Consider the following 25,221-nt stretch of genomic DNA (forward strand, 5'->3'; position numbering starts at 1 on the left):
TTGTTAAAACTGCATCTCAACTGCATAGTATTAATTTTGAGGTGGTTTTAGATAAATTTTCTCAATTTAACAGGTGAATGACATGAACTGACAAAAAGAATTTGACTTTGAAGGGTAAGGCCTCTTTCACACTTACGTTGCAGATGTTAGAGTACTCCAATTTCGAACAAGGCAGAAATTAATTAATTAAATATATATTGGCCAAATAACGTAGACACAAGCAAATGGAGTTGTATCCACGGAGATCTGATAAGACCTCTGCGTATCTATATTTTATACCCTTTTTAATGTAGGAGGGCTTCTTGGTTTTGCGTAAGTAACTCAAGACAAGCTAAGTGAGAATAAACAGGAGCATTGCAAAAGCATTAGAATAGCTCATAAATAATACAACTGACAGGCAAATGTTCCATATCAGGAAGATAGCACACGGGTCATCACATTGTTATTTTCCATCAAATTATACTCCTCTATATCCCTTGTATCCTTTCACACAGATGTAATTTTAGCTAACTCAATGCTAGCTATTAGAGATGAGCGAGCACTAAAATGCTCGGGTACTCGTTATTCGAGACGAACTTTTCCCGATGCTCGAGTGCTCGTCTCGAATAACGAGCCCCATTGAAGTCAATGGGAGACTCGAGCATTTTTCAAGGGGACCAAGGCTCTGCACAGGGAAGCTTGGCCAAACACCTGGGAACCTCAGAAAAGGATGGAAACACCACGGAAATGGACAGGAAACAGCAGGGGCAGCATGCATGGATGCCTCTGAGGCTGCTTAATCGCACCATTATGCCAAAATTATAGGCAACAGCATGGCCATGACAGAGTGACAGAATGAAGCTAGATAGCATGTAAAACATCCAATAATTGACCCTGACACTATAGGGGACGGCATGCAGAGGCAGCGGCAGCAGCGGCAGGCTAGAGAGTGGCATGGCGACATACCCTAAATGGACTCAGGCTTCAAACCAATGGGTGGCAGAGAGGAACCAAAGGAGGTGAGCAAGAAGCGCTCAAATAATATCGGTACATGATAAAAGTTTGCCAGTATATTTTGTGGATTACACAGCAGGGTGGCGACAAAGTTAACATGGAAGCCATGAAAACAACCCAAAATTCTGCCTGACACAGCTCGTTTGATAAGGGGACCATGTATGGAGGCAGTGAACTAGTAGTAGATTAAAGGTGCTGCAGTTAAAACTATGTTAGTTGGATCTTGGCATGGAGCTGGCGCTCCGCTGCCAGGCGAGCTTTCGCCAATCCAAGCCCCTGTCTCTAGGCTACTCCCCAAACAGCACTTCTAAGAACCTTTTGTATAAGATCAAGTGTAGTAGCGTTCTTATAAGTTTGGGATATGGCGGGTGAGGGTAATGTAAACAGATGCGCAAGAAGCGCTGAAATAATATCGGTAAATGATAAAAGTTTGCCAGTATATTTTGTGGATTACACAGCAGGGTGGCGACAAAGTTAACAAGTTTGATGTGGAATGCCCTGTAATAGTTCTTGGGCGGTGTGCCTTTTATCGCCTAGGCTCAGCAGTTTGAGCACCGCCTGCTGTCGCTTAGCGACGGCACTGCTGCTGTGCCTAAAGCTACCGACTGATGGCGCCATGGCCACGGATGGTAATTCGGAGGAGGAGGAGATGGAGGAGGGGTGGGAGGAGGAGGAGGTATACTAGGCCTTTGAGACCTGGACCGAGGTAGGCCCCGCAATCCTTTGCGTCGGCAGTATATGACCAGCCCCAGGGTCAGACTCGGTCCCAGCCTGCACCAAGTTAAGTGTAGTAGCGTTCTTATAAGTTTGGGATATGGCGGGTGAGGGGAATGTAAACAGATGCGCAAGAAGCGCATGATGCGCATGGAGCTGGCGCTCCGCTGCCAGGCGAGCTTTCGCCAATCCAAGCCCCTGTCTCTAGGCTACTCCCCAAACAGCACTTCTAAGAACCTTTTGTATAAGATCAAGTGTAGTAGCGTTCTTATAAGTTTAGGATATGGCGGGTGAGGGGAATGTAAACAGATGCGCAAGAAGCGCTGAAATAATATTGGTAAATGATAAAAGTTTGCCAGTATATTTTGTGGATAACACAGCAGGGTGGCGACAAAGTTAACAACTTTAATGTGGAATCCATGAAAACAACCCAAATTTCTGCCTGACACACCTCGTTTGATAAGGGGACGATGTATGGAGGCAGCTATATGGACGACTTTTGGAGGTAGCAATGGAGACAACATGTGGAGGCTGCTATGGAGACAATTTAATTTGGATAGTGCCTGTATGTGGCAGTCCAAAAAAGTTTTCAAACCAGAGGAGCAGGTAGGTGGCCCTCCAGAAAAATGAAATAGATTGAGTGCCTGTATGTGGCAGTCCAAAAAAGTTTTCAAACCAGAGGAGCAGGTAGGTGGCCCTCCAGAAAAATGAAATAGATTGAGTGCCTGTATGTGGCAGTCCAAAAAAGTTTTCAAACCAGAGGAGCAGGTAGGTGGCCCTCCAGAAAAATGAAATAGATTGAGTGCCTGTATGTAGCAGTCCAAAAAAGTTTTCAAACCAGAGGAGCAGGTAGGTGGCCCTCCAGAAAAATTTAATAGATTGAGTGCCTGTATGTGACACTCCCAAAAATTGTTTAAAACAGAGGACCGGGTAGGTGGCCCTCCAGAAAAATTAAATGCATAAAGTACTATAGCTAGAGCCAGTGGGCCCTGTCAAAAAATAGCCAGTTTCCTCTGCTTTAGTGTACAAAGAGGAGGAGAAGGAGGAAAATGAGGAGGAGGAGGAGTGCATAAATTATTCAGGTTGAGCTTCCTTCACCTGGTGGAGATTGGAAATTATGAGAAATCCAGGCTTTATTCATCTTAATAAGCGTCAGCCTGTCAGCGCTGTCAGTCGACAGGCGTGTACGCTTATCGGTGATGATGCCACCAGCTGCACTGAAAACCCGCTCGGACAACACGCTAGCGGCAGGGCAGGCAAGAACCTCCAAGGCGTACAGCGCCAGTTCGTGCCACATGTCCAGCTTTGAAACCCAGTAGTTGTAGGGAGCTGTGTGATCATTTAGGACGATGGTATGGTCAGCTACGTACTCCCTCACCATCTTTCTGTAAAGATCAGCCCTACTCTGCCGAGACTAGGGACAGGTGACAGTGTCTTGCTGGGGTGACATAAAGCTGGCAAAAGCCTTGTAAAGCGTACCCTTGCCAGTGCTGGACAAGCTGCCTGCTCGCCTACTCTCCCTCGCTACTTGTCCCGCAGAACTACGCACTCTGCCGCTAGCGCTGTCAGAAGGGAAATACTGTTTCAGCTTGTGCACCAGGGCCTGCTGGTATTCATGCATTCTCACACTCCTTTCCTCTCCAGGGATGAGAGTGGAAAGATTTTGCTTGTACTGTGGGTCCAGGAGAGTGAATACCCAGTAATCGGTGCTGGAATAAGTTCTTTGAACGCGAGGGTCACGGGATAGGCAGCCTAGCATGAAATCTGCCATATGCGCCAGAGTACCAACGCGTAAGAATTCACTCCCCTCACTGGCCTGACTGTCCATTTCCTCCTCCTCCAACTCCTCTTCTTCTGCCCATACACGCTGAACAGTGAAGGACTCAACAATGGTCCCCTCTTGTGTCTCGCCAACATTCTCCTCCTCTTCCTCCTCATCCTCCTCCACCTCCTCCGATATGCGCTGAGAAACAGACCTAAGGGTGCTTTGGCTATCAACAAGGGAATCTTCTTCCCCCGTCTCTTGTGACGAGCGCAAAGCTTCCGACTTCATGCTGATCAGAGAGTTTTTCAACAGGCCAAGCAGCGGGATGGTGAGGCTGATGATGGCGGCATCGCCACTGACCATCTGTGTTGACTCCTCGAAGTTACTCAGCACCTGACAGATATCAGACATCCACGTCCACTCCTCATTGTAGACTTGAGGAAGCTGACTGACCTGACTACCAGTTCTGGTGGAAGTTGACATCTGGCAGTCTACAATCGCTCTGCGCTGCTGGTAAACTCTGGATAACATGGTTAATGTTGAATTCCACCTTGTGGGCACGTCGCACAACAGTCGGTGAGCGGGCAGTTGGAGGCGGCGCTGCGCTGCCCTGAGAGTGGCAGCATCTGTGCTGGACTTCCTGAAATGCGCACAGATGCGGCGCACCTTCGTGAGCAAATCAGGTGGTTGGGGTATGTCTTGAGGAAACGCTGAACTATCAGATTTAACACATGGGCCAGGCATGGCACATGTGTCAGTCTGCCGAGTTGCAGAGCCGCCACCAGGTTACGGCCGTTGTCACACACAACCATGCCTGGCTTCAGGTTCAGCGGTGCCAGCCACAGATCAGTCTGCGCCGTGATGCCCTGTAATAGCTCTTGGGCGGTGTGCCTTTTATCGCCTAGGCTCAGCAGTTTGAGCACCGCCTGCTGTCGCTTAGCGACGGCACTGCTGCTGTGCCTAGAGCTACCGACTGATGGCGGCATGCCCACGGATGGTAGTTCGGAGGAGGAGGTGGAGGAGGGGTGGGAGGAGGAGGAGGCATAGTAGGCCTGAAAGACCTGGACCGAGGTAGGCCCCGCAATCCTCGGCGTCGGCAGTATATGACCAGCCGCAGGGTCAGACTCGGTCCCAGCCTCCACCAAGTTAACCCAATGTGCCGTCAGCGATATATAGTGGCCCTGCCCGGCAGCACTCGTCCACGTGTCCGTGGTCAGGTGGACCTTGTCAGAAACGGCGTTGGTCAGGGCACGGATGATGTTGTCTGACACGCGCTGGTGCAGGACTGGGACGGCACATCGGGAAAAGTAGTGGCGGCTGGGGACCGAATACCGAGGGGCGGCCGCCACCATAAGGTTGCGAAAGGCCTCGGTCTCTACTAGCCTAAAGGGCAGCATCTCCAGGCTAAGCAATCTGGAGATGTGGACATTAAGGGCTTGGGCGTGCGGGTGGGTTGCACTATATTTCCGTTTCCGCTCCAGCGTCTGGGGTATGGAGAGCTGAACGCTGGTGGATGCTGTGGAGGATCATGGAGGCGACGATGGGGTTTTTGTGCCAGGGTCCTGGGCAGGGGGCTGACTATCAGCTGAAACAGGGGAAGGAGCAGTGGTGTGCACGGCCGGAGGTGAACGGGCTTGGTGCCACTGAGTGGGGTGTTTAGCATTCATATGCCTGCGCATACTGGTGGTAGTTAAGCTAGTAGTGGTGGAACCCCTGCTGATCCTGGTTTGGCAAAGTTTGCACACCACAGTCCGTCGGTCATCCGGTGTTTCCTTAAAGAACCTCCAGACTTCTGAAAATCTAGCCCTCGCCGCGGGAGCCCTCGCCACGGGAGCTTCACTACGTGACACATTTGGCGCTGATGCACCTGCTCTGGCCCTGCCTCTCCGTCTGGCCCCACCACTGCCTCTTCCAACCTGTTCTGGTCGAGGACTCTCCTCCGTCTCAGAAGCACTGTGTTCACCCGGCCTCTCAACCCAGCTTGGGTCTGTCACCTCATCATCCTCCGATCCCTCAGTCTGCTCCCCCCTCGGACTTCCTGCCCTGACAACAACTTCACCACTGTCTGACAACCGTGTCTCCTCATCGTCGGACACCTCTTTACACACTTCTTCCACTACGTCAAGAAGGTCATCATCACCCACAGACTGCGACTGGTGGAAAACCTGGGCATCGGAAAATTGCTCAGCAGCAACCGGACAAGTGGTGTGACTGTGGGAAGGGTCCAGAAAACAGTTCCTCAGAGTATGCCAGTTCAAATGCCAAATTTTCCTGGGAGGGGGCAGACTGGGGGGGAGGAGGCTGAGGTGCAGGAGCTGGAGGAGTGCCGATTTCGGTGACATGGGTGGACTGCGTGGAAGACTGACTGGTGGACAAATTGCTCGAAGCATTGTCGGCAATCCACGACATCACCTGTTCGCACTGTTCTGGCCTCAACAGTGCTCTACCACGAGTCCCAGTAACTTCAGACATGAACCTAGGGAGTGTAGCTCTGCGGCGTTCCCCTGCTCCCTCATCAGCAGGTGGTGTCTCACCCCGCCCAGGACCACGGCCTCTGACCCCTGCAGTAGTTGGACGCCCACGTCCCCGCCCTCGTCCTCTACCCCTAGCCCTCGGGTTAAACATTTTGAAAATGAAAGTTATAACTTTAATTTTTTTTTAACTTTTTTTTGTGTTTTTTTGTGTTTTTTAGTTTTTAAAACCAAACAATGCTATCCTATTGCTATGGCTATTTTCTAGCCAAGTATGAAAGCACACTGCTATGCCAGTTGAGATGACGCTGAGTTATGAAAAAATAAACGTAAAATAAAAAGGAAATGGCAGACTGTGCCTAATTGAAATCCAACCCCTAATAAATTTTCCCACTTCGGTCTTTGCGATGGATATGTGCGTCACTAAGCGCTAAACACAGCGGTCGCAAGTCTCACTACAAATTCCTGACAATTGGCTAGTATATGCACTGCAGCAAGGACAGCCACCAGCAGATCAACCAGAAATAAAATATATATAACGCTATTGTAGGCGTAAGTAAGCCGTTTGGATTCTCCTTTGGCTATTTTCTAGCCAAGTATGAAAGCACACTGATGAGATGACGCTGAGTTATGAAAAAATAAACGTAAAATAAAAAGAAACTGCCAGACTGTGCCTAATTGAAATCAAACCCCTAATAAATTTTCCCACTTCGGTCTTTGCGATGGATATGTGCGTCACTAAGCGCTAAACACAGCGGTCGCAAGTCTCACTACAAATTCCTGACAATTGGCTAGTATATGCACTGCAGCAAGGACAGCCACCAGCAGATCAACCAGAAATAAAATATATATAACGCTATTGTAGGCGTAAGTAAGCCGTTTGGATTCTCCTTTGGCTATTTTCTAGCCAAGTATGAAAGCACACTGATGAGATGACGCTGAGTTATGAAAAAATAAACGTAAAATAAAAAGAAACTGCCAGACTGTGCCTAATTGAAATCCAACCCCTAATAAATTTTCCCACTTCGGTCTTTGCGATGGATATGTGCGTCACTAAGCGCTAAACACAGCGGTCGCAAGTCTCACTACAAATTCCTGACAATTGGCTAGTATATGCACTGCAGCAAGGACAGCCACCAGCAGATCAACCAGAAATAAAATATATATAACGCTATTGTAGGCGTAAGTAAGCCGTTTGGATTCTCCTTTGGCTATTTTCTAGCCAAGTATGAAAGCACACTGATGAGATGACGCTGAGTTATGAAAAAATAAACGTAAAATAAAAAGAAACTGCCAGACTGTGCCTAATTGAAATCAAACCCCTAATAAATTTTCCCACTTTGGTGTTTGAGGTGGATATGTGTGTCACTAAGAGCTAAACACAACGGTAGCAAGTCCCCCTGCAAATTCCTCACAATATGGTACTAGCTGCACTACTAGTGCCAGCAAGCCCAGCCACAAGCAAAAAAAAAAAAAAAAAGTATAACGTTATTGTAGCCCTAAGAAGGGCTGTTGGGTTCTTGTTGAATCACTCCTGCCTAACACTATTCTAATAGAACACCCTAACGCTTTCCCTGACCAGCAGCAGCTCTCTCCCTAGCGGCATCCAGACACAGAATGATCTGAGCAGCGCGGGCAGCGGCTAGTCTATCCCAGGGTCACCTGATCTGGCCAGCCAACCACTGCTATCGACGTGTAAGGGTACCACGTCATGCTGGGTGGAGTGCAGAGTCTCCTGGCTTGTGATTGGCTCTGTTTCTGGCCGCCAAAAAGCAAAACGGCGGGAGCTACCATTTTCTCGAGCGGGCGAAGTATTCGTCCGAGCAACGAGCAGTTTCGAGTACGCTAATGCTCGAACGAGCATCAAGCTCGGACGAGTATGTTTGCTCATCTCTACTAGCTATTGTCCGTAAACCACATTCCTGTGTCTTGTGCTGTTACTCTGTATAAAGTTCATTCTTACATATAGTGAAGAAGCTGATAACTTTATTGCTTTAAGTAATTCTCTATTAACTAAGTAAAATGAATTACTTTACCGTATTTTCCGGACTATAAGGCGCACTTAAAAGCCTTGGATTTCCGTGGAAATCCAAAGTGCGCCTTATAGTCCGGTGCGCCCTATGTATGGCGCTGGGCAGCGGACCATACTTACATAGGTCCCCGCTACCGGAGACTGGAGACAGCAGATCTCCAGCGGGAACTGCAGACCACGCGGCACGAACAACTTCTGCCGCGTGGTCTGCAGTTCCCGCTGGAGATCTGCTGTCTCCGGTAGCGGGGACCTATGTAAGTATGGTCCGCTGCCCTCCTCCACCTCCCCCTCACCTTTCCCGCTCACCTTCCCCGCGTTCCCCGTCGCGTCTCGGCGTCGCGTCCCGTCGCCGCGTCCCGTTGCATCCCGTCGGGTCTCCGCTCCGCCCCCGGACCTCCGCCACGCCCCCGGACCCCGCGCCTTATAGTCCGATGCGCCTTATATATGGAATTATTACATATATAAGGCGCATCGGACTAATGCGCCTTATAGTCCGGTGCGCCTTATAGGGCAAAAAATACGGTAACACAGATCACATCTTAGTCTGATCAGGGTGCGATCAAGGTTTGGTCAGTGAAAAACTGACATTTTCCATCAGAGTTCAATCAGCCAAAGTTTTTTCAGTGTCTCAGTTTTTCACACGCTTTTTTTGGTGTTTTCCATGCATTTTCAATGCATTTTTCATGAGCAAATAACGAACATGAAAAGGACTGAGGACTGTATTCTATCTTTTCTATGTGTTTAGTGAAAAACGCATTGCACTTGCATGTGTCTCAGAGTGCAATGCGTTTTTTATGCATCTCCATAGACTTGTATGGTGCGTTTTTCACGTATGTGACTTTCAAAAGTAGAGCATGCTGAGATTTAAACGCGCGTTAATGGATCAGAGTGCAATGCAAGTTCTGTGCATCAAAAGCATGGGCAGAACAAACGTGTGAAAAACGCAGGTGTAAAAGGCGCCCAAAACTGTTCAATAGATGTGATTCACCTGTTCAGTTCATGTCTTTTACAAATTAAGAAACTGCACTTAAAACCACCTCAAATCTGATTCTGACACAGTTGAGAGGTAGTTATAACTGCACTGTGAGAAAGAGGCCTCAAGGTGTTAAAGTTACCAGGTTAAACAGTCACCATTAACCTTTTACTATCATCATTAATAGAACTACATTACAAGGCAGTGACCAGCATACACAAAATTTCAGTTCTATTGAGGTTTGCGTTTGTGCTGTTTAAAATGTGTACTGTGGTATCCCATTGTCATTGTCCTCTAAACTAAGCTCTAGAAGTATATTACAGCATGTATTTTATAATGGCAAAACACACGTCTATAGTTAGCATTTTCAAAGCAACCATCTGCTGGAGGCTGATGAAAAGTTCAACTGGTATTGACTATTTAATGTTGGACTTCCCACATAAATGTGGCAACAGGTGTGAATATGCACCAGAACCCCCTTTCTGTGTACAGTATTGTGTTGTGGCCTGCAACAAAACACATACACAGCTCGCAGGCCAATAGTTACATAGACCTCAATGGTCCCATAAACTAGGTATCTGACTTGCAGGTCATATGGTGAACAGGAATATTTAATAATTTCTATTAGTCGGATAGATCCACAATAGTCGCTTTAACTAGATATTTGACTTGCGGGTCATATGGTTAACAGGTAAACTTTCCATACACAAGTGAAAAATTCGTACACAGATAGGAACATGTCTATTGGAATTGCTACTAGTCTAATACAACTGTTCTTGTCCCCTAAGCCTAGGCCACTTCCCTCCCTTCCATGCGATCAGCAGCACTTGGCCCTTCCATCTCCCTAACCAGACAGGCCCCAGTTTCTGAGTGTGCCCCCGAGGTACCATTGTGCTAGAGTAAATGGTTGAAGGATAATGTCCCAGTCCCAGGGGGAAACATGGTATCCCAAGAAACCCTTCCATCTCCTAAATAATTTCGCCATCAGCTTGGACTTGGCCTTTTCCGCTTCCAACCTCTCCACTTGAAAGAGTTGAGTCATTTGATCCAGTACTTTGGACACCCGGGGAATTCCTGGTTCTAACCAATGCTGCAAAAGGCACCTCTTTGCCACCAGACTGACTACATGGAACAACTTTGGCAGTACACCCGAGGTGGATTGAGATTCATCCTCCTGCCTAGTGTGGAACAAGTACGTGATGGGGACCTTGCAAATCTCTCTGCCCCACAATGAGGTACCTAAACCTTGCACCTCTGTCCAAAAAGCTCTGGACTGAGGGCATTCCCATAGTCCATGATACAAATCAGTGCCTGGCTCCCAACATTTGGGACACTACACTTTCCTCTTTGGAAATGCTGGGAATGGGGGTAGGTTGAAAGCAAAAATTGCCCTGTGCATGATGCGGAACTGAGTGTCCCTCCACCTCTCATTGAGCACATTGCTTCTGACAGCCTGCCAGCCCTTGAGAATTCTCTCCCCTATGTCGTCTACCCCAAGCTGTCTGCACCAGCTGGTGAAGGAGAGTTCCTTGCATCCATGCTTTTTATGGAGAAATCGATATAGGATGGATATTCCCCCCGTTTCTATGGGAAATTTCAGCATTCTTTCAAAGTCATTGTCTGTCCCTGCCAGTGTCATGTCTCCGGTCAACTGTGCAAACTGTATTGTTTGATTGCCCCTTAACTCATATATCTGTATTAGTTCCAGTTTTGACATCCATCTCTGTTCCTGCATATGCAATAAATCCTTGACTGTATGAACCCCTTTCTCCCTCCACACTACAAACAATCTCGGGTGGTAGAGAGCTTATCTGGACATGTAACAGGGTGCGAAAATCCCAAGGGCAGCAGTAGTCTGATTCAAGCTTCGTATCTGAGTAGCAGTTGCTATCTTTCAGCCAGTCCAGTACATGTGGTGTAAAGCAGGCCAAGTTTTAGCATCTGATGTTAGGCAGATTTATTCCCCCCTGGTCTTTCATCATGGTCTTTTTCCCCGCCACAAAAAATGTGATGCCTCCTTATTGAGGCTTAAAATGTCCTTGTGCTTTAATAAAAGCGAAATTGTTTGCGTGGGGTACAGCAACTTGGAGATGCTCATCATTATGACTGGATGATTTTATCCCTAAGTAGGTTATCCAAGAGGGGGCAACCGGGAGGCCTCCAATCTCAGAGACTAGTGGGCCTTGTTGGTTTGATCCCCCTAAGAAAAGGATCTCACAATTTTCCCTGCTTATGTGGTAGCCCGAAAATTCTTGTGGGTCCGCCATGAACAGGACAATGTCGCGAACAGGGCTGCCCGCAGTGAGGAACGGCCTACCCTTATTCCCTCGAAGAGTTGGGTTCCTGTCAATAACCTTGCCATCGGTTTCAGGGCAATATTGAAAAGGAGTGGCGGGTGGGGGCAGCCCTTTTGTGTTCCTTTCTGTAGCGGAAAGGGTTTAGACAGAAAGCCTGGGAGGACATATCCAGGACCACAAGGACCCTGCGTGCATAGGTAACAGCCGAGCATCCCAGGGTGAATCTCACCTGACTTGGTCTTATTAGTGTGGGCAGTATTGTAGCCAGCCTATTCGCGCATATTTTGTATATGAGTTTTAAATCTACGTTTATTAACGATATTGGTCAGTAAGAGGCCAGGTCTTCTGAATTGTTTCCCTCCTTTGGGATTCATTTAATGTATGCTGTGTTAAGGTGCACCAAAAGGGACGTGCCCTGCCCTAGTTTGGAAAATAGGCTGGCTATTGCTCACTTGCTCATGCATGGCCTTATAAAATTCTCCAGGGTACCCATCCGTTTATTATTATTATTTTCCTCTAACAAGTACAGAATACACAAATACAGAACTGATGTAAACACTTCACGAATACATGTACAGGCAGTTTTCACTTTCTTTTCAGTGCAAAGTCAGACAAAATAACTGGTGCAAACACTTTAATAAATGTGGCCTATATGTACTCAAGGTATCACAAATCTCTAAACAAGATCACATTAAAATAGCTTGTAAATAGACAAAACAGGCTCTGTGTAACTTAGCTGAGCCATAATTGACCATTTACAATAGCAAATGGTGTCAGCACGCAAATACCAGTTTTTGTTAATCGTATCATAAAAAACCTGTATCCATCACTGGAAATGTGGGCTTCCATGAACATTTTATTTTACTTCATGACTAGTTATAATTTGTTATTTTGTTTAGATTAATGGAACAATATTGTGGTTCATTAATGATATATTTTTTTTCCTTTATGAAGGCGCTCCAATTTATAAAAACTGAGCTACTGAAGACACAGAAATCCATAAAGGACTTGCAGAGCGAGAGACGGTAGTGTTTACTTTTTCATTTTATCAGTTTTCCTTTGAAGTACATTGAAAGTACTTTTTTTTCTACAAGTATCATTTTGTTTCCAGATCGTCCTCAGTTCAGTAACATCAGCAAATTTGTCTGTTTCCCCTCAAGCAGCTATCAGGTGAAAGGGATATATCATGCACCATGTCAGGTCTGTCGAGTAGAACAGGCCACACGCTATGATAAGTCTGATGAATTTACAGATTTACTAAAATTTACTTAACCCCTTAAGGATGCAGCCATTTTGTAGCTTAAGGCTCAGCCCCACTTTTTGTATCCTGACATGCGTCACTTTTTATGGTTAAAACTTTTGAACACTGTTACTGATTCTGAGATTGTTTTTTGCCCACATGTTGTACTTAAGTTGTGCGTTTATTTACAAAAAAAATGCCTTTTGTGAAAAATTTGCCATTTTTGAAATTCGAAAATCATTGTGTTTCAGGAAGATAGATTTACCATCTAAATAAGTTGCTGAATAACATTTCCCATATGTCTACTTTACATTTTCATAATTTTTGTGTCTGGATAATTTATTTTGATGTCACGCGGCTTACAAATTGAATATCGATTTTCTGTATTTTCGGAATTGACTATTTTGGGGATACCTACCATTTTGAATGAAATTTTACATATCTAACATAAAAAATCCCCTATATAATCACCCCATTTTCAAATGGGTGGTGAAATTTAGAATGGTCAAATTCTGCTGGTTATACATTCATTTAGCCCTTTTTTTTTGCAGGATGAGATGCTTTTTCCAGTGTTGCCATTTTGGGGTTGGTGTCCCCTATTTTTGAAAATTTATTAACTTTTTTTTAGGGCAGGAATAGAAAAGCATCAATTTTTTTTGTGTTCACCGTATAGCCTAATAATCATATTATCTTTATTCTATGGGTCAATATGGGGATACCAGACTTGAATATTTTTTCTTGCGTTTTACTAAATTTGCCAAATAAAACCCTAATGTGGGGAATAATCTATAATTTTTGCATTGCTGTCTTCCAAGTGGCACCACGTGTATCCCAATGCCAGATCTCGAGCTGAACCGGCATTACCAAGCCCCCCCGTCCAGTATATCAGATACTGAGCGTTAAGGGGTTAAGGATCTTTGTGAATGTCTATTTTTGTTTTTTCCGGGTTTTGGACCTGTTTTATTTATCTTAATTGGACATATATCAGGCGCACGTTTCTGTTGGTTTTTGCACCATTTGTATAAAACGTAGAACTAAAGTCACACACTCTTCTGCAACCCCCATCAAAACATTTGCCTACATTTGCTCAGGACTGGAGTTTTTTTGCTCCAAAATTGCGCCATTTTACTGTGATTTAAACCAAATTTGCGACTTTTTTATACATTCACATTGGGATTTTAAACATACAATATATAGCAACACCCCTGACAATGCATAGGCAAGGTGGTTGTTGCTAATAGTGCCTTTTCCATGTCAGGAGCTGTTAGGGAGACTGATAACCTCTCAATGCCTGATGTTTTGTCCAAAGATGTTTCTTGTGATACTGTAAAGCAAGCTGGAAGCTGATTGGAGAGTTCCACCACCAGACCAAGGGAGTATATAAACCCCTGTTGGGCGAGAACACATAGTTTTGGATTCTAGTCAGTAGATAGAGAAGCAGGTCCAGTGTGCATCTCTCTGCAGAGCTGCCCTCTAGACCCACTACCAGGAAGAAGAGGTACCTCAGGCCGCTGCCTGATTCCTTAGGGCAAGTCATGAGACTTAACCCCCAGAGCAGAGGTCCATCACCCGCACTTGGCTCCATCTCTACCATCCCATTCTGAAGCTACTACCAGGCTGTCTACAACCTACCTGCGTACCAGCTATCTCCCACCAGCTCACCAGCTTGCTGAATCTAATGCTACCATTTAAGGCCACAAAAAAAGGCCAAGCCTTGGTGGGGGATGTTGCAATATCATGCACAAAACTGAAAAATTCTTGCATGTCTAACTTTGCTAGGCGAGTGGAAAAGTCACAAATTTTAACACAAAAATATTCAAATGTGCCAAATAAATGTTGCAAATATAAGAAAAAAAGAGAAAACCCTAAGGTAAATGACACCCTAATGAATTTCAAATGATGTCTATGCGCACGCAGGTGGCTCTTGCTTCGGACTAATAGGAGGGGAGGTTGTAAAATAATCATGCACAATCTCTCCTGGACAGCCAGTGGAGTAACTAGGAATGAGTGAGGCCCATCGCAAACTTTTGGCTGGACCCTCTCCACCTTTATACTAACCCGGAGGTGGGTGTGATGAGGCGCATCATACTCATCTCTGGTGTTCCACAGGCCTGCGCAGCGGTTCTATTAAGCCAGAGTATACACAGCAGCTTCATCAAGCTTGCAACATGACTATAGCACATGTGTAGTGAAGGTGTACTACCGAGGTGTTCTGAGGTAAAAATATATATATATAATGGGCGATCTGGGACACTAAACCATCAATCCATAAGGACCTGTGGGGGACTTAGTGTTCCAAATTTACCCTTACAGGTGTCGGTTTAAGTAAAGTTACAGATGCAGCTTTGATAAATATACTATACCAGGCACTGTTCCATCACATGATTTGTTATTCTAGTGTAAACAGGGCCAGGCAAACCAATAGAATTATTAATAAATTAAAATTAAGTATTACCCTTATTATAATGAAATGCATAAAAGTATTATAGATAATAGCATAGAATGTCTTAGGTCCTCCATTGACAATGTATCTTGCTTTCTTGCCTCCTGGGCATATGTCATGCTGCAGTGGAACCTGTCACAATTGCTGTGGAGGTATTTGTAAGTACAGTATGTGCTACTAGCATTTTACAGGCACCATATTACAGATCTGCACAAAGACCATGTACATTATCCATTAATGTGTGGTATATGCTTCTAATCACATGCCATTAATCATTTGTACAGTTGTAGCAAAGTTGTTGCATTCTTATCTGCAAAAATTATATCTGGATGGTATTGCATAAAAGCAGATGGAAACCTAATGTCCTAATCTGAACTGTACTAATTAAAATCACAATATTGGAGCAAACAAAAAGCCTCTTTATAGACAGAACAGTATGCAATCTTATGCTTTCGGACCAAGCTGCATGAGGTATTGAACAATGTTAATGACTTTCTCCCCTCGGATAACCTCCATATTCTATTTATCATTGCAAATGTAATATGCTCTCTCAGGTCACATGTCCCCTGATTACTTATTTCTCATATTCAGATTACTGAGGAAGCAGTTAAGTCACTGGAACGGGGCAGTCCAGTTACTTCAGGCATCTCAAGAAGACAATCACTGCAAAGTAGAGGCCAAGATACATATGCTGTCAGAGAGCAATGAATGTATGAAGAAGGAACTGAAAGAGCTAAGACTCAACATGCAGGTGGGGTATTCATTATTAATCCATCCATGGTCTTATTACTAGCAAAACAGTATATAAAATAATGGAATTGCTGAATTTTTTTTACATAACTCCCAACAATAAATTCTTCAAATCAGGATATTATAAAAAGTTGAAAAAAATATCTTTACAAACAGGAAAATAGAAACATCAGGTTACTAAGAATGAACCGAAAAATCAAATAAAATGTCTTTAACTCTAAGCCTATAAATGAATAATAAAATTACTGTATATACTCGAGTATAAGCCGAGGTACCTAATTTTAACACAAAAAACTGGGAAAACCTATTGACTCGAGTATAGACCGAGCCTGCCAGCCCCTGTCGTATATAGCCTGCCAGCCCCCTGTAGTAAAAAAAAAAACAATTAACACTGTACTCACCTTTCCGACATCTCCTGTAGGTTTTCTGCTTCTGATGCTTGGAAGCCTCCTCGGGTCCTTTGGGTCTTCTTCGGGTCCTTCAGTTTCTCTTCGGCTCCTCTTCAGCCTCTTGGCAACATCATTGTTTGTAAGCCGCTGGCCCGAAGAGCAGCCAAAGAGGACCCGAAAGGATCCAACAAGGCACCGGAGCATCGGAAGCAGAAGAGGACCTATGGGGGATGTTGGAAAGGTGAGTAAAGTGTTAATTTTTTAAGACTCAAGTATAAACTGAGTTAGTGAAAGTGGTCTTATAGCCATTCAGGATTGTGTGGACAACTTTAAATCACTTCTTGCACCTCTCAGAACCTGTGCATTCTGGGAGTGTCTAAAAAAGATAATTAAGTGACCTCACATATCCTTCAGGGGTCAGAAACGTCACGGTTTAAAAATGTTTAAAAATATCTCTTTATTAGAAATATATACAATGATACTAAAGGCCCTGTATTTTCGCACCCTGGGGAGTGAATTCAGTAACATTGGATAGAAAAATACTGTTAGAAAAATATTGCTTACGTCTACTTTCAGATTTTGGATCTGATGTTTATTTATCGATTACAGCACCATCTGTCACCAAAATTTTAAAAGACCTTGATCAAATCAATCTAATTTTTCCTGAGGAATCTGTAATAAAAAAAAATGGGTGTTCCCATCTTAAAGGACACCTGTCATCAGGTCTGTGTCACTTGTCCTGTCACCTCTACCTGTTGGAGCAGCTCACAAGGATCCCATCCCAGCCTTTATCTAGTTATTTCATACATTAATCATTGTAAAATCATCTTTTCTTTATTATGTAAATGTGCCTGGTCACATGGTCACTCCTGTTACCCCTCCCCTCTCCTCCCCCTGCTCATGTCTGTGTGTAATGTATAGTAAAGCATGGATAGTGTCTGTGCTGCATCTGCTGACATGTTGCATCCTCCTAATATACAGGTGAGAAACACAGACATCAGCTACACATGAATCTGACATGTTCTGCTGTAACATGGCTGCCTGGAGCTGCTGTATCTCTCCTAAACACACACACATGCACAGACAGGCTGCAGGGGGCGTGGCCACCAGCACCAGGAAGCACATCATTATACAGCCTCACTCCATTATACAGGCTGTCAGTCAAGCACTGGGGGTGTGGCTGTGCCTCCCACTCATGAATAGAGTGGACAGCTTGAATATGCTAATGCTTCATTGGACATTTCACAGGTCATTTGCATACAGCTTTAGGACCTCATTGCTTAGGTTTACAGGCATGTAGAGGGACAATAAAGGGATAGAGGCAATGCTCTCTAATGGCAGTTTATGAAAATATATTTAGTTTAGGAGGGTTATTTTGCATGACGGAATCTCTTTAAAGTTGCCCTCCTCCCCACCCCCATATTTGGTAAATGCCAAGTTTGGTATCATTACATAGATTTTTGAAAAATATTTGACACAAATGTTTTTCATTTTTGGGTCCGATGAGTATTTTGCAAGGGATTCTACCATCCCAACCTTTTTGTTATACCCTGTATATTCTCATGACATTTAATGTGGGGTACCATTTTATTTTTCTCAGGGTTTGTCCTGATTCTGCTTGTTATTTTGTTTTTTTTTGCTGTGATTTTACAGTGTGGATGTAGGGGCAGTGCTAGGGCACCAAAATGCCTTGTCCCCACAATAGTACTGTACCTCTGTTTTCTATCACTATGCCTATTGCTAACCAAATTACAATACAATATTTTATCTTAGATTAATGCTGTTATTCAATTTATATGGGCTTACTACTGTACTATTGTAGGGCAATTCTGCATTTACAAGACACTCCTGCCCACACTGTAATACCACCACCAAATTCTTATCTGATGACAACAGTGTGTGATGCATAGCACTCTCTTTGATGTCTCCAAAATCGCTGGAGATCAATATTTCTGCTTAGTGTAAATTGCCTTTCATTAGTGAACAGCACTGAGACCCAGTGGTTCCTGCACTTTAGAGGTTTCCAGCCTCATACAAGAGGAGGACCTCTGTGTCTGGTGGTGTGGTCAGGTACCGGTTCCGCAAATCATTGTTCACAATGAAGTGATTACCAGTATGGGATGTAGCCAAAGGGCATCCACTTCTATGCCTTTCTCTCCTCTTCCAAATGACTGATGACACTGTGATACCCTAATCTCTGTGACCTCTTCTGTCTGAAAACATCAAAGTGAAAGTAAGAGTGAGGTACTGATCATTTATGTTCTTCATCGTATGACGTCTTCATCTTATGATGAACACATAAACCACAAAGGGCAAGTATGCTATTCTTTATTAGCATATAAAGGGGCTACTTTACCTCATGTTTTTTGTAATGTGAGTGTGTGTGGGGGGGGGGCAGGATATAAGGTAGTTTACCAATAAATATGTGCGGCCAAACTCAATTAGCAGAAGGGGAGTGGATATAACAAACAACCTGGTCTCTGCTATATCTAATCTGAATGGGGAGATCTCTGTACAGGGCAGTTTAACTCCTTAACTGCCTCTTCAATGGTGATTCTGGTAGCTAAGGGGATAGACAAAGGGTAGGGGGTTCCCTGTGTTGTTCCCCAGGATTCCGGAAGCCTGGTCAACACCACCATGTCTGCCAAGTATATCAGCCTATAGGCCAAGCAAACTTTTGGTGGAAAAGTGACAATTATAATACACTACACTGTCAAGAAATACATTAGCTATACCATGATCACTTAAATAATACACTGCAGTAAGTCCCCGGTGGGCAAATAAATTAGAAATGTTAGTTAACCTATTTCCTATATCTTACGTGTCCATCGTAGAGCACAGAATCAATGTGCAGCAAGTAAGGCAGTGTTATAGCATATGTAAACTTTCAACCTAGTGTAGGCAATGTTAAAGCTGGTTTTATTAAGTTCTGTTCTTTCTTACTGTTTTTCTTTTGGTTTTCCAATCTCAAACTTATGCACTGTCTGAAAGAAGAAAACAAATAGTACATACACAATATAACAATGTACACTCACCGGCCACTTTATTAGGTACACCATGCTAGTAACGGGTTGGACCCCCTTTTGCCTTCAGAACTGCCTCAATTCTTCGTGGCATAAATTCAACAAGGTGCTGGAAGCATTTCTCAGAGATTTTGGTCCATATTGACATGATGGCATCACACAGTTGCCGCAGATTTGTCGGCTGCACATCCATGATGCTAATCTCCCGTTCCACCACATCCCAAAGATGCTCTATTGGATTGAGATCTGGTGACTGTGGAGGCCATTTGAGTACAGTGACCTCATTGTCATGTTCAAGAAACCAGCCTGAGATGATTCCAGCTTTATGACATGGCGCATTATCCTGCTGAAAGTAGCCATCAGATGTTGGGTACATTGTGGTCATAAAGGGATGGACATTGTCAGCAACAATACTCAGGTATGCTGTGGCGTTGCAACGATGCTCAATTGGTACCAAGGGGCCCAATGAGACAGTATTGAAATTCCAAATGAAGTGAAAATTTGTATTTGCGACGTATTCTTGTGGGCTTCGATTTTACAGCTTTCACTGTGTACCACAAAGGACAAGTCTACTTTATTCTCTGGGTCGGTATCATTACGGGGATACCAAATTTGTGTAGGTTTTATGTTTTCATACATTTACAAAAATTAAAACCTCCTGTACAAATTTTTTTTTTATTTTGCCATCTTCTGGCGACAATAACTTTTTTATACTTTGGTGTACGGAACTGTGGGTGGTGTAATTTTTTGCAACTTTTGATGATGTTTTCATTGCTATCATTTTTAGGACTGTATGACCTTTTGATCACTTTTTATAGATTTTTTTATATTTTTCAAAATTGCAAAACAGTGCCATTTTTTACTTTGGGCGCTATTTTCCGTTACCGGATTAAATGCAGTGAAAAACTGTTGTTATATTGTCATAGATTGGGCATTTTCAGATGCAGCGATACCTAATGTGTTTATGATTTTTACTGATTATTAATATTTATAGCAGTTCCTGGGAAAGGGGGGGTGATTTGAAATTTGACATTTTTTTTTTTTTTTTTACTTTTTCATTTTTAGTTTTACTATTTTTAAGACTCCCTAGGGTACTTTAACCCCAGGTTGGCTGATCGATCCTATCATATACTGCCATACTACTGTATGGCAGTATATGGGGATTTTCATCCTCATTCATTACAATGTACAATTGGCACATTATAATGAATGGGTTAAAACGAGACTGTTAACGTAAAACCCGAGTCTGTCATGGCGACGGATTGCCGCTCCTCGATGACATCACGGGGAGCGACGATTGCCGGCGCCGATCTGCGGGAAAACACCTGCGATCGGTGCTAGGAATATGCAATATGCAAGCACTCTCCATGCACTGGGACCCGGCGTGCGCTGTATTAGTATGGTGCGCATCGGGGGTTCAGCATAGTCGTCCACTTGTGGCAGAGGATCCACTTAGCTCACAGTTGGAGATGGGCTCATCACCATTGTGGACTATTGTTTTCTCTACACATACATAGGGCCCGCTTTATTTAAATGGACCCTGGGTATTGTAACCCACATAGTATTGTGGCATTCCTTATTTGATAACATTAGCCCATATTTTGTGGTCAGCTAGTTACAATATAGGCACCATGTTTTTGTGCCGTTTAGTACTGTTTATTTTAGCTGTAGGTCTATTTTTTCTTAACTGTCAGCATAGGATCTATAGTCAGTGCATATCCTGATAGCGATATCGTAAATACTTTCCATATTGATCTTTATATGTTCTCCAATACACAATATATAGTAGGTATTTAGAGAGCGATGATAAAATTCTCATTTAACATGTTATTTGTGCACAGTTCTATTAATGAACATATGAGTGATAATTGCTCCGTTCAAAGAGGCAAACCCTTATTCAAGATGGCGTCCTTTGACGTCAGTATTGCTTATGTACATGCGTGACATGCGCACTAGAGTATCTGCTCGCCATGGAGACACGAACAGCGTCTGTTTGTTTTACCAGGCCAGGTAAATAATTACATTATTGTAAATGTAATTGTATTTTCTAATGTTTGATTGCACGATCATGTATATAAATATATCATAATGCACAATTTGCATATGGATGAAATCACATATGATTATGCACTGTAAATGTATGTATCGATCACTTATATGTTGTTTACCTTATATATGATGTCATCACACTGTGACTATAAATATCTCTTTGTATACATATCTCTATGACACACATTGGTTGACAAAGTCTGGGACACAGCTGAAACGTTGCTAGTGGTGGAATAAACACTGCGTTTGTATTCACACATTGGAGTGCTGCCGTTTCTTTATTTGGATATCTATTGGACTGTGGCTGGTGAGAGTGGAGATAAGAAACCCATTCCTCTATTTTCAAGGACTGTGCTGCTGATATATACTGTAACTAATAACAAAGACTGCTGCCAAAAATCATCGCTGGGGTTTCTGGTGGTATGTTTGCTGCATAATTCCTGTGAGCCCTCTTTGTACATAGCTGTCATGGAGCATTAATGAGTTATAGGGGGGAATTTATAAACACACTTGTGCCACAATTCTGGTGGTTTTTGCACCAAAAAAGTGTCTAAAATGCCTTGCACCACAGTTATTAAGGCTTTTAGGGTGATGGCACACGTATGAACGCGTTTTTGGGCCATTTTTAAGCAGTCCATCAAAGAACGCATCTGTTTTTTACCCGTTTAAGTTAGGATAATTGGTCAAACCTGTCAAAAATGGATGGGTTTTCAAAAAACACATGCGTTTTTCAAAAACGTATGCGTTTAACGGACTGCTTAAAAACGGCCCAAAAACATGTTAAAAACACCACATGTGCCATCACCCTCAGGGCGCGTTCACACGTTGCGTTTTGACCTGCGTTTTCATTGCGTTTGAAACGCATATACAACAGCTGAGGAGAGGTGATTTGCCTAATTTAATCACTGTTAACGCATGCGTTAACAAAACGCATCGTAAACGCGATGTTAACGCATGTGTTAACAAAGTGTTAACGCATGCGTTTTGTTAACGCATGCGTTAACACTGCATTTACAAACGTAAACGGTAATGTAATTAGGCAAATTACCTCACATCAGCTGTTGTATATGCGTTCCAAACGCAATGAAAACGTAACCAAAACGCAACGTGTGAACGCGCCCTCAGACTGTTTTTTGGCAGTTTCCCGACTTGTCAGATTAAGGAGGCATGGCCTCCATGCGTTGGGCGTGACCTCACAAGAAAAGGGCGTGGCTTGTGTGAAATCGTCCGTGCCCCTAAAATTCTGCCGCACAGTATAGACCAACTCAAATAATGTCTGAAGTAGGAACAGACAGTCTTATACTGCACCAGAATTCATCATGACAATGATAAATCTGGCGTAGCAAAAGACTAGTGTTTTCCAGCTAGAAACTGGCGGAACACATTGTTAAATCCCCTGCACCCCATAATGTTATTAAATCTGTGAGGGGCCTAAAAATGTAATAAAAATTGATCAAAAAGTTGTATACCCCAAAATAATAATTATATGAGACTCCTCTGTTGTTGAATCCCTGAGCCTGTGATACTGAGAGACAAAGAGATATGAGGGATATCAGTAGGTATATTGCCCAAAGTGATAATAGATAACACCCCATGCAGAATGTGAACATAAATCCAGTCTCCAGGTTTTGAGACTGTGTGCACTACCAAGCAGGTGGACTCCCGTCTTAAAATTGTATTCAGACACAGTGTACAGCAGAATTATGCGCTGTAGCCTGGCTTGCACTATATAGACTGACAATAATGTCCAGATATTAAGAAATCACTTGACATAGCAGGTAACGCTCCTCTCTCAAAGGGATAACAGGAAGTGTTTTGCTCAGAGTTAAAATTGATGACTGAACTAATGCAGAGCATTGCAAACATAATCCAGTCTCCAGGTTTTGAGACTGTGTGCACTACCAGGTGGACTCCAGTCTTAGAACCCTATTCAGACAAAGTGTTCAGCAGGATGATGCGGTGTAGCCTGGATTACTCCATATAGACCAGTGGTTCTCAACCTGTGGGTCGGGACCCCAGCAGGGGTCGAACGACCAAAACCGGGGGTCGCCTAAAGCCATCGGAGCAGCAAATTTTACTGTGTTTTTACTGCGAGTTGCATGGTTTGGGGTCACCACAGCATGAGGAACTGTATTGCGGGGTCACAGCATTAGAAAGGTTGAGAACCACTGATATAGACTGACATTAATGTGCAGGTATCACTTGACATAGCAGGAGCCGCTCCTCTCATGCAGAAGCTGCCATAGAGCTTCAATTCAACACACTATCCTGCCATCTCCGGCTGTATGAAAGTGAGACCATACGCATTTTATGTACTGACTGGCCCTCAAATCACTATCCCTAATCTACTGTGTGGATCAACACTGCCCTGACGTACGTTTCATTGAAAAGCTCAGCTTCATCTAGAGGCACGGGTGGCCTTGCTTGGCCAGGTTTTATTAATTTTGTAATTGATTGACAGCCTGGTAAGCCTATAGACAAGAACTATGTAACCGGGGGATCCTGCTTATTTAACCCCGTAAGTGATATAAATCTTTTAACAGACTGCTACATTGTTACAACTAATACTCAGAAATCCAGTTTCATATTAGATGCAGCATAATGTCATTACAATTCTATCCAAGTATGCTTGTATAATGGTAAACCAGTCATTAGATTGCAAACATTATAAATAGTGTGCATAAAAATAAAAGACTGGCTATTCATCTGCAAAACTGATGCATTATATGGCAAGTAAATGTTTTATCAGATTACGACCACTGTATGCAGCAAACCAAGATTATAGCTGATATATCATTTTATATCATGAGAAGTCTCTCATTGGGGGTTATACTGTTCAATTCAATGGGGGTTATTTATCATATGTATGATATAGCCACTGCTGCTTTTTTGCAGATAGATACATCAAGAGGCTGAAGCTGTATCTGGCGGTGTCTTGCTCAGCATTTATGAAAAGTCGCCAGCTGCAGCCAGTAACGCACCGTGCCAGCCCTCTCCCGGATGGCCCCGCCCTGCACACGGCCGGTCATGCCCCCTCTTCACCCCCCTTCACACCCCGTACAGAAGAAGCAAAAATTGCAGCAAACCTTGAATATGAGTACCCTAGATAACAACAAAACATCATTCACAACTGAATGAGTATCTCCATTTATAGAAAGCACCCAAAATTAAGAGTGTCATTCAATCCGGATGTATGTAGTCAGGGCCGGATTTAGGTTGGTGGGGGCCCTTTGAATGTAGTCCAGACAGGAAACAGCAATCGCTATATACTGCTCCTCAGAAGTAAATATATATAAAGCCTCCCCAGTATTAACTATATACAACGCCCAGTAATTACTACATATAGCTCTCCCAGCAATCACTATATACAGCTCTCCCAGCAACCACTATATACAGCTCCACCAGCAACCACTATATACAGCTCCCTAAGGAATCACTATATACAGCTCCCCCAGCAATCACTATATACAGCTCCCAGTAATCACTATATATAGCCCCCAGTAATCACTATAAACAACCTCCCGAGCAATCACTATATACAGCTCCCCCAGCAATCACTGTATACAGCCCCCCAGCAATAACCATATACAGCTCCCCCAGCAATCACTGTATACAGTCCCCCAGAAATAACCATATACAGTCCCCTAGTAATTACCATGTACAGCCTCCCAGCATTAACTATATACAGCCCACTTTAAAAACTATATACAGCCTCCCTATAATAACTATATATACAGCCCCCTATAATAACTATATATGCAGCCTCCCATAATAACTATATACACCCCCTATAATAACTAAGTAAAGAGACTCCAATTATAACAATATACATCCCCATAATAACTATATACAGTCCTAGGTAAAATAATAAAATTGTATTCACCTTTCATCATTGGGCGGCACGGTGGCTGAGTGAGTAGCACTTCTGCCTTGCAGCACTGGAGTCCTGGGTTCGAATCCCACCCAGGTCAACATCTGCAAAGAGTTTGTATGTACTCTTCGTGTTTGTGTGGGTTTCCTCCGGGTACTCCGGTTTCCTCCCACACTCCAAAACATACTGTTAGGATGTTTAGATTGTGAGC

The 25,221-nt window shown here is 43.7% G+C and overlaps 1 protein-coding gene across 3 annotated transcripts in view; it reads left to right on the forward strand.

Annotated features, from left to right (window-relative positions):
• Nucleotides 1–25,221, forward strand: part of DYTN (dystrotelin) — a 53,726-nt gene that overhangs the window by 12,616 nt on the left and 15,889 nt on the right. For all 3 annotated transcript variants that reach the window (XM_072121062.1, XM_072121064.1, XM_072121063.1), the window contains 2 exons: nucleotides 12,200–12,270; nucleotides 15,520–15,679. In XM_072121062.1, the coding sequence (XP_071977163.1) occupies nucleotides 12,200–12,270; nucleotides 15,520–15,679 (231 nt within the window). The remainder of the gene's footprint in view (nucleotides 1–12,199; nucleotides 12,271–15,519; nucleotides 15,680–25,221) is intronic.

This window comes from Engystomops pustulosus, chromosome 8 (genome assembly GCF_040894005.1).
Source record: "Engystomops pustulosus chromosome 8, aEngPut4.maternal, whole genome shotgun sequence".
In the NCBI taxonomy this organism is placed as follows: Eukaryota; Metazoa; Chordata; class Amphibia; order Anura; family Leptodactylidae; genus Engystomops; species Engystomops pustulosus.